At 46.4% G+C, this 10,090-nt stretch overlaps 3 protein-coding genes across 3 annotated transcripts; 2 read left to right on the top strand and 1 right to left on the bottom strand.

Annotated features, from left to right (window-relative positions):
* Window positions 1-1,636: 1,636 nt before the first annotated feature.
* LOC100467440 (histone H2B type 1-C/E/F/G/I) lies at window positions 1,637-2,085 on the bottom strand. Its single transcript, XM_034660127.1, has one exon. The coding sequence runs from the start codon at window positions 2,055-2,057 to the stop codon at window positions 1,677-1,679; it is 381 nt and encodes a 126-aa protein (XP_034516018.1). The 5' UTR covers window positions 2,058-2,085; the 3' UTR covers window positions 1,637-1,676.
* A 238-nt stretch (window positions 2,086-2,323) lies between these two features.
* On the top strand, window positions 2,324-4,403 carry LOC100467187 (histone H2A type 1-E). The gene has a single exon (XM_034660122.1). The coding sequence runs from the start codon at window positions 2,359-2,361 to the stop codon at window positions 2,749-2,751; it is 393 nt and encodes a 130-aa protein (XP_034516013.1). The 5' UTR covers window positions 2,324-2,358; the 3' UTR covers window positions 2,752-4,403.
* LOC100471714 (histone H3) lies at window positions 2,874-4,403 on the top strand. Its single transcript, XM_034660182.1, is given in 4 exon segments — window positions 2,874-2,922; window positions 3,073-3,275; window positions 3,277-3,389; window positions 3,391-4,403. Coding segments are annotated over 4 exon segments (486 nt in total). The 3' UTR covers window positions 3,512-4,403.
* Window positions 4,404-10,090: the final 5,687 nt, after the last annotated feature.

Genomic DNA, 10,090 nt, shown 5'->3' with positions numbered 1-10,090 from the left:
GAATGGACTACTGCCTATGATTCATCTTCTGTCTCAAGCCCTGTCCTTTTCCCACAGATTCCGGCATTTTATTCTGATTTCTATATCCTATAAGACAAACAACAAAAAAAGTATTTAGCTTGGAAATTATCATCTGACTATTAGGATTAGGTCTGGACTATTGGACTACCTGGACTATTGGAAAGGGTCGGGGGGCTCATGTGACTCGTGACAGAAGTGACAAAAATTATTTATGTTCTGTTTATTTACAGATACTCCGTTATCATTACTGTGGGATGGAGATGAAGGAAAGAACTTTCTTTTCTCTTCCTTCTTTGTTTTTCCTCTCATGACTGAACATTTTCTATGTGGAAACATACAACAAACCAGTTAATAGCAATTCAAACCTACATATACGAGGAACTATATGGAGGCAGTTCCTAAATGCTGGACGCATTGTTAGAAGCACTCAAAAACGGAAGGAAATTTCAGAGAGCAGGCAAGATTGAAGTAGGCATTGAAATAGGAGTACGGTCTGAGTCAACAAAGAAGTGTACATTTGACACTGAATTTAACAAAATATTGTTTTACGCATTATCGCTGTATTAGATTTAGGTCCGTTTTAGATAAATTAGATAATGTATTTAAATTAAATTCATTTAAAATGACCTAAACCCCAAACCAGCCGTAGTGGAAGCTTCCAAATGCTTTACAGATCAAGGCTTTTAAGCTAAGAGACACAGGATACTGAATACGTACGATCTAGAGACAGACTATCGTTGGGCGACTGGTTCTTATTTACAACCTGACACGGAGTTTGTTTGATCTTCTTCACTGGCTCCAGGCAACGTCCAACATAGGATTTAAAATACCAACGAAAGGATCTTTAAAACAGACACTGATTTTTGTTCCAGGAGAGTCTAGGATAAATACCATCAAGCTTCTTTGCCTTCATTGGACCCCCCGCCACCCCCCCCCCATAGTCCGGTCTCCCCTTGTAGTATTTTCCATTATATGGGTATATGGCAAAGGGAAAGCGGCGCCCTAATTAGCAATAAAGCATTGGTACTCCTCAGACTGAAAAGGACATCCTCCAAACTCCTTTCTCTCCAACGAAAATTCCAAGAGGAAAATTATAAACATCATTCCCACAGGATAGAACGCTAAAGACGAGGGGAATGAAAAGCAGCACAGACCACCGGGCACGTTCACTCAGGGGGCTGCGGTGTGCTGGGCCAGGGGGCGGGACCGGCCGCTGGTCTCCGCGCATCCACCCCCGCGGGCGCGCCCAGATGCCGGCTACCAATCAGGGCGCGGAGAGGAAGCGCGGTCGATTCAAACTGCCCGCGCAACCCCTGCACCCGCGCCCAACTCTTTACTCCCGACAGATAACTGGAGAGTATTTGAACTTGCTTCGAGTTTAGCTTTCTCTACCAGCGTTACTTAATCCTAAAGATTAATAACTCCTAAGGGACAGTGAAAAGCTCAGAGCATTGTGACTGCACAAAGGAGTCCAGGGTTTTGCCAGGGCCTGCTAATGTTTGCCGTTCGGTTATCGCGACAGGAAAAGTCTGACATCGTTCAGTGATTACAGTAAGTTACAAGAGCCCAGCAAAGAAAGCAGGCAGCTCTCTCTTTGAGAATATAGGTGGCTCTGAAAAGAGCCGTTAGTTTTCGATTTGCAGCCAACTCACTATTTACTTGGAGCTGGTGTACTTGGTGACGGCCTTGGTGCCCTCGGACACGGCGTGCTTGGCCAGCTCCCCGGGCAGCAGCAGGCGCACGGCCGTCTGGATCTCCCTGGACGTGATGGTCGAGCGCTTGTTGTAATGCGCCAGGCGCGACGCCTCGCCCGCGATGCGCTCGAAGATGTCGTTGACGAACGAGTTCATGATGCCCATGGCCTTGGACGAGATGCCGGTGTCGGGGTGCACCTGCTTCAGCACCTTGTACACGTACACCGAGTAGCTCTCCTTGCGGCTGCGCTTGCGCTTCTTGCCGTCCTTCTTCTGCGCCTTGGTCACCGCCTTCTTGGAGCCCTTCTTCGGGGCGGGCGCGGACTTCGCTGGTTCAGGCATGATTCACAACGGCTCAAAATTCCTTTTAAAAAAAAATTGCAAAAGAAAAACGTCATGGGTCCCCTTTATATAGAACCTCTTATGCAAATAAGGCGTAAATTACAGTCCGCTATCTGATTGGTGACTATTCAGGGCAACGTCAGAAGTAAGTCTGCCCAATCAGAACGCAAGGGTTCCAAAGTTGCATTTCCATTGGGTAAGATAAAGTTGCAATCTTAACCAATGAAAAATTTTCTTTTTCAAGCCCAATAAGGGCTATAAAAATTGCTACTCACACGCTTTCAGCGTGTTTGAGGTCACAATGTCCGGACGTGGTAAGCAAGGCGGCAAGGCTCGCGCCAAGGCCAAGACGCGCTCCTCGCGGGCGGGTCTCCAATTCCCGGTGGGCCGTGTGCACCGCCTGCTCCGCAAGGGCAACTACGCCGAGCGGGTCGGGGCCGGCGCGCCCGTGTACCTGGCGGCCGTGCTGGAGTACCTGACGGCCGAGATCCTGGAGCTGGCGGGCAACGCGGCCCGCGACAACAAGAAGACGCGCATCATCCCGCGCCACCTGCAGCTGGCCATCCGCAACGACGAGGAGCTCAACAAGCTGCTGGGCCGCGTGACCATCGCGCAGGGCGGCGTCTTGCCCAACATCCAGGCCGTGCTGCTGCCCAAGAAGACCGAGAGCCACCACAAGGCCAAGGGCAAGTAGTGGCCCATATATAACCGTTGACGATAGCTCGCGTAAGCGGAGTCCAAACCAAAGGCTCTTTTCAGGGCCACCTATATTTTCTGAAGAAGAGTTTAACATTTGTTTTTATACTGAATGAGAAAATGAAACATACTGAAATTGCGCGCCATTCTTACCTGTTCTTTATCCCGGGTTGAAAGCAACACCGTACGCGAAAGCCTAAATCTGCAGTGGAGGATAGATTTTGCCCCGTTTGAAAAGGAATTTGCGGTAATTGGAAAAAGACACCTTGCGTACCTTGTTCAATTGTTTACCTAGTGAGTTCGCGTCTACAGCTATAAGCTTTTGTCAGTGAAATTTTCTGGTGCACAAAAGCGTCCCTGGCTGAGTTTAGCAGACGGCGCAGCAAGCAGCTGGCCACCAAGGCGGCCCGCAAGAGCGCGCCGGCCACCGGCGGCGTCAAGAAGCCGCACCGCTACCGGCCCGGCACGGTGGCCCTGCGCGAGATCCGGCGCTACCAGAAGTCCACCGAGCTGCTGATCCGCCGAGCTGCTCATCCGCAAGCTGCCGTTCCAGCGGCTGGTGCGCGAGATCGCGCAGGACTTCAAGACCGACCTGCGCTTCCAGAGCTCGGCCGTGATGGCGCTGCAGGAGGGCGTGCGAGGCCTACCTGGTGGGGCTCTTCGAGGACACCAACCTGTGCGCCATCCACGCCAAGCGCGTCACCATCATGCCCAAGGACATCCAGCTCCATACAGGTCAATGGAGAGCTTCATTATAGGACAGTCTTCCCCCATCCAAAGGCTGTCAAGAGTCACATCCATTTTTCCTAACAGCACACATGCTTTGAGGCACTGCTCTCACCACCACCCTCGATGTTGCCAAATGAAATGCAATATTGGGATCCCATTGGTAGGTATGACACCATTCTGGAGCCCGAGAAAAGTTTCTCACATTTGGCATGAGCCTAAAAAAGTCGGGGCTGTTGCTTCAGGGTAATTTCTGTCACACCTTAAACTACTCAAAACATTTAAGGGATGTTTCCCATAACTAGTAACTAGTGCTATTGAAACGTAAAGTGCCCCTAATCACACAGGCTGTTCTGCCTTACAGGCCTCAAGGTCCCAGTGGAGTAAGGAAGATACCCTTAAGTAGCGGATTCTGGTACGGTTTGACAAAGGGCTGCTTAGGAATGAAGCATCCGTGTGGTGGGCTCTGACAACCCCCGGCCTCTCCTCCCAGGAGGAAGGTCCGTTGATAAGCACCACACCTAACTTTTCTTGCTGTTGTAACAAAATAAGGAAAACCCCTGCCTAGGTTTTTATTGCCCAGAGCAGAGTCTTGCCTCCTACTCCGTGTTCACTGAACTCCTTTAACTGATGTCATTTCAAAAAGGAAAAAAAAAAAAAAAACATTCTTAGCAGTTTTTTCTTCGTCATGGACACCCTTGGGTGCCTGGTGACATTTATGGAAATCCTTCTCAGAATAATATTTGAAGTGCATAAAATGCAAACATTGCAAAAAATGCATCCCATAATTTATCACTATTTTTAAGAATAAATTTGATAGGACTGACACGTGTGCCTCAATAGTGAACACATTACATAATACAATCTTGGTGAGCCTAATGACTGCCATCAATAAGTAAGCGAGTAAATAAAGGTTCAAGATAATCTGGCAGTTGTTATGAGAGATGAGATTATCTGTGATTTTCATTGGGTGACATACTCACAGGTTCTGAGGTTTGTGGCCTAAATTCATTATAAAGAAAAATGCTAAAGATCAGTCAGATAAATTACATTTTTCCCCATCCCAACTCATGGGGTTTCTCCTCACTACCACTGCCCCCCCCAACCATGCACGGCTGGATTTTTATCCTCAGAGGTATTGTGGTATATATGGATTCCAGGTTAAAAATCCTTGTTCTAAAATTTGGTTGACCTACCCATGACTTCAACCTAATTATAATTTTGTCCCTGAAAGCACACCTTCCTATATGGGATTTCTTTAACACTTAAAGTCTCTTAATATGTCATATTAATATTCATACCCTTGTTCCTATTTCTTGTACTTAAAATATAACTACTTTTTTTTAGGTAAAATATACCTGCTTCTAATCCTAGTATAAATACGGCTTCTTGGAATAAAAATAAATGCTGACAACAGTATCTAACAATGATAGGCACTCAAATGCACACCCCCCCCATAGTAAAATATTTGACTTTTTGATGGGCATATTAGAAGCTGTGTGACCCAAATAATTTTACTCATTATTCAGTTGTTGTCTTTAAATATGTCTTCCAATCATAGGGAAAGAAAAATGATTTTTTCCTCTACTCTTCTGAGAGTTTGGCTGAGATCCCTATAATAAAAGTTTTCCCAGGGGTGCCTGGGTGGCACAGCTGTTAAGCGTCTGCCTTCGGCTCAGGGCGTGATCCTGGCATTATGGGATCGAGCCCCACATCTTGCTTCTTCCGCTCCCACTCCCCCTGCTTGTGTTCCCTCTCTTGCTGGCTGTCTCTATCTCTGCCGAATAAAATAAATTAAAAAAAAAATAAAAAGTTTTCCCAAAGAAAAACAGAAGTTTTAATATTAACATTGTTAAACAACAAAAATTCAACTGGGTAAAGGTCAAATTGGGTTTATTCAATAATTCATGGATCAGGAAGCATCCCATCCAGCCATAGAAAGTTCTGCTGAGCTATAGAAAAGAAAAGGCTTTTAAATGTGGAAAGGCGGCACCTTTTAGCAAAGAATGCATTGTTTCAGGCAAGGTCACCCTCTAAGGGATTGGACGGCTCCATTGGTGGATTATTTACTAGCAGACTAGGTTAATTGCATTTGGCTAAAGGTTACATTCCTGGGGGTGGGGGTGGGGATGGGAGTCGCAGAGTGAGACTGGGACTAGATTAGGTATTAAATCTTGGTTTGCTGATGTGCGGTTTATACTGCTGACTCCATTTGGGGCCTGCTGTCCCCTTTCTAACATGTGTACCTCGTGTACGCATGGGAGCTATACTGGGGACGATGAGAAAGCCGCGAGGTGCCTTAGAAATACTGTTTAAATACTGTCTTCAGCTTGTCAGGGAGCAAGAATTCTTGTCCCCCTCAAGGGTCCTTCCGGCTGGACCAAGAATCCAATTGACCTGAGAAAGATTAACAGGAGAAAAATCTAATTTAATAGCATTTGTACAGGGAATCCACACAGACCTGGAAATTCCAGACAGGCAAAAGAAGGCATCTATCTCCTTCTGAGCTAAGGAGAAGGGGCTGGGATTTCAAAGGAAAGGGATGCACTTCATGGGGCAATAAGAAGAGCAGAAGTTTGGTAATTAGATGTTTGCCCTGACATGCAGATGGGTCACTCGGCTAAAATTTATCTCTGTTAATAATCCCCTTCTGGGAAAGACCCAATTTAGATTCTTTAGTTAAGGGAGGGACAAAAGTTTCTCTCAAGTGCACAGGGTCTTTATTGTCTTCAGCTCAGAATAATCTCAGCAACGTGGTGCATCTTTGGGGCATCCTGCCCTCCGCCCCTATAAGCCAAAGACAAAAGGTGAGGGGAAGTCAGTTATGGGAAGACTACCAGGAAAACAAAAATAAAGTTTGTTAGGCAGATGTAAGTTGGTGCCTTCTCCACTGATAAGGGTCTAAAGCCGTCTACTGGTGTTGCTGGGTAAACTGGGAGACCCTGGGCCCTGAGGTCCGGACCCAACCCATATCAAAGATGTCGCAGAAGGCTCTTGGTCTCCTCACGAGAAAGGATTCAAGGGCAAACACAACACAGTGTATGATGGGTACAAGCAGAAGTTTATTAAGGCAAAGGTACACTCTCAAGATGTGAGAGCATGGTGAGCTCCAGACAGGGAGAGCTGTGCATCCTGGGGGCTGGGTTCCTATCCTTTACTGACAGCTGTGAACTAGGGGGCGGAGCATTTGTTATGTGGGGCTGGAAGCAGGGTTTCCCGCCTTTTCCTCCTCCCTCACTCAGGGGTTTCCTGTCGAGGCGCCGCCATCTTGGGCCTGTCTGGTGGGATCCGGCTGCTCGTGGATGCAGCCAGGACAGGCCACTGACCTTCCCCGTGGCCTCCTCCTTGCTGGCCTCCAGGCATCCTGTGAGAGCCTCACTAACTGCCTACCCTGACACTGGAATTAACCTTTGTCCTTCCTGGTAGAGAGGGAAGGAGGGACAGCTTTGTAAATCTACTTCCTGCTTCAGGGAAATAAGCAGGAAGACAAGGAGCGTTTCTTCTATCCGGTTCATCTCAAATGCCTTCAGCTCAAAATCAACCTTATGCCAGAGCGGAATATTTTGGGGTGGCCTGTTCTGCTGCCTTTCAGTACCTAATGCTAATATGTGTATCTGTTAGTACAGTAGTAGCTCTGTATTAATAAATCTGAAATCTGCATTATAGTTCTTTTTTTTTTTTTTTAAGATTTTATTTATTTATATGACAGAGATAGAGACAGCCAGCGAGAGAGGGAACACAAGCAGGGGGAGTGGGAGAGGAAGAAGCAGGCTCATAGCGGAGGAGCCTGATGTGGGGCTCGATCCCATAACGCCGGGATCACGCTTGAGCCGAAGGCAGATGCTCAACCGCTGTGCCACCCAGGCGCCCCTGCATTATATTTCTAAATGATACACAGAATATTGCTAAACAAAAGTTTAAAGCAAATGAAAGGTCTCTCTTTACAATACTTTTAAGGCTTTTTTCCCCCCATTTTAAATCTAATCTTCTGGGTTAATGTAATTGAGCACTTTTTCTTATATTTGTAGACATTTATCTATCCATTACACACAGTTTGGATGTTCTGTTCATTTCAAGTTGCATAGGCTTGTTGAGGACTTTTTATAATAGTGCAGGGAGACATTAAGAAAACCATGTGGGCATGCTGGAGAAACGGGGGGGAGAGGGGACTGAGGAAAGAGGAGGGAAGGACGATGATCAGTCCTTCCTTTAGCCTGAGACCCTCCCTTGCCTTGGCAGGATTCTGCTCCTTTCCCTGTATGTTCCCTTATCAATTTATTTGTGGGCTGGAACCCAAATCAAAGGGGAATAGAAGGCTTGGATTGCTCTCATGTGGAATGACATCCAAAAGCAAACAGAATAAACACAGAAAACCTATATCGTTGTAAGGGAAGTCATGTGGGAGTTCATTCCTCGGGAGTCACAGATAGAAATGGCACCAGGTGGCTCAGTCGGTTAAGCACCCGGCTCTTGACTTTAGCTCAGGTCATCATCTCCTGGCTGGGATTGAGCCCCTGGCTCTGCGCTAAGCACGGAGTTTGCTTGTCCCTCTCCCTCTGCTCCCCACCCTCCCCCGCTTTATTTCTCAAATAAATAAAATCTTAAAAAAAGAAAGAAACTGCACCAGGTGAGTTGTCCCACAAGGGAAACTTTATCTGCAGCAAATAAAGAGGTCACGATAACGTCCAGAGCCATGACTCCCCAAGGCTGAATAGGTTCCTTTTATTTAGGGTTTGGATGACTATTTAGGAAGATGACTCCTCACTGTATGTAGAGGCAGGCGTAAGGTCGCCCACGTGCCTTAAAGAAACATGCCTAGACACACGTTTTAAATGAGCCTTGTGCTCCTCCTTGGGCAGATTCTAGTATGATAACGAGGCACAGGTCACTGTTGGTCACTCCCTGGGTCACTTCGTGGTCCACCTGCACAGGCCGGAGTCGGGATAAGTTCAAACTGGTCTGGGTGGTCTGGGCAGTTGTTAATACTTGACGGGTAGTTTCACTTTCTGCCAGGGGATACTCTGCCCCCCAGGCCTGTTGCCTGAGATCAGAGACCAGCGGGGAAGAAGAGCTTCAGGAAAATGTGGGACAGACGTCAGGGGTTACAGGCAGGTGGGCAGCAAAGGTCAGGTCTTGGGCCCTAGCTGGTGACATCGTCACTTTCCTTCTGGAGTGCATCACTTTTCTTCTGGATTTCCATCTGGTAAAGGATGAGAAGACTAAATTCTCCAACAAAGATCTGGTTAAGAGGCGCCTGGGTAGCTCAGTCAGTAAAGTATCTGCCTTCGGCTCAAGCCATGATCCCAGGGTCCTGGGATTGAGCTCCGCGCTGGGCTCTTGCTCAGCGGGGAATCTGCTTCTCCCTCTCCCTCTGCCTGCTGCTTCCCTGGCTTGTGCTCTCGCTCCCTGTCAAATAAATAAAATCTTTAAAAAATTTTTTTTGGTTAAGATGAATCTCTATGGGTTTATTCCGAAGAGCTATTTGGTCAAACGCACATATGTTCATGGTGACTACAGCATTTAGTACCAAATTTCATCAAATCTAAAACACCTAAGTAGGCAAGCAAAATAGACCATTATGTGTCAGTAATCTGTTAAAAAAATAACATTCAACCAAGTCCATTTGAAGATCTAACTGACTTCATTAAATGATTCCCGGACTGGGCAGCATCTAGGAGCTGTAGAAAATGGAATGTTTCATAAAACATTCTTCTTATAAGAAGGGTGAGGCAAGAAATTATAAACAAAAGAAAAAGGGATTGTTTCAGGCTAGATCACCTCTTAGGGGAAAGGCCAGGGGTCCGGTCATGCAGATTACCTCATCTTCCTTTTGGGGGTGAAGGAGGTCCCTGAGACAGATCACCTCTTTGGTGCTTATCAGAAAATTTCTGACTGACTGGTTAAAATTTCCATTTCTGGGGAAGGTTGAAACTGCAGTTCAATTAGGTATTAAGCCCTGGTTTGCTGACTTGGAGCCTTAACCTAAGTGAAGCCATTTTGGGCCGGTGGTTTTCTTTTTAACAAAAGAAACGCTCAAAACAGAAATGCTAACTCTACTTGTAACATTAATTTTACATTACACTCATTTTAGACTCAAAAATATGGTAGCGTCAATTTGGAAACATGAGTTTCAAGGAAGAAGGTAATAAATTACAAAATTCTCCATAAAATGGAAAAATATCACCTATTTAAGAGGAGTCATTCGATGCTTCAACAACTGTCCTGGACACACCCAACTGACATCGCACATACAAAGTGAACAAGACAATTTCCTTCCTTCATAGCATATGTATTCCAGCAAGAAACAAATAAACTTAAAAACTATTAAATTTTAGGTTGTGATCAGTGCCATCAGGAAAACCAAATCAGGTTCATCGACTGTGGAGAGACAGGCGAGCTGTGAGTCTTCCCTTTTGGGTGACAATACTCATTTCCTGGGCTGCTTGTCACAATTTACCACCAACTGGACGCCTTTAGATAACAGAAGTGTATTCTTACCCAGTTCTGCAGGCCAGGAGCTCAAGATGGAGGAGTTGCCAGGGTTGGTTCCTTCTAGCGGCTTTGAGGGAGAAATTCCACGCCTCATGCCCGGCTCCCGGTGGTGGATCGGA

Source organism: Ailuropoda melanoleuca, chromosome 5, assembly GCF_002007445.2.
Source record: "Ailuropoda melanoleuca isolate Jingjing chromosome 5, ASM200744v2, whole genome shotgun sequence".
Classification (NCBI taxonomy): Eukaryota; Metazoa; Chordata; class Mammalia; order Carnivora; family Ursidae; genus Ailuropoda; species Ailuropoda melanoleuca.
The sequence above is the reverse complement of the archived record's forward strand: the minus strand, read 5'-3'. Positions and strand labels throughout refer to the sequence as shown.

Bases quoted from the DNA above. Each gene is read 5' to 3' on its own strand.
- LOC100467440 (XM_034660127.1), bottom strand. From the start codon at position 2,057: ATGCCTGAACCAGCGAAGTCCGCGCCCGCCCCGAAGAAGGGCTCCAAG.
- LOC100467187 (XM_034660122.1), top strand. From the start codon at position 2,359: ATGTCCGGACGTGGTAAGCAAGGCGGCAAGGCTCGCGCCAAGGCCAAG.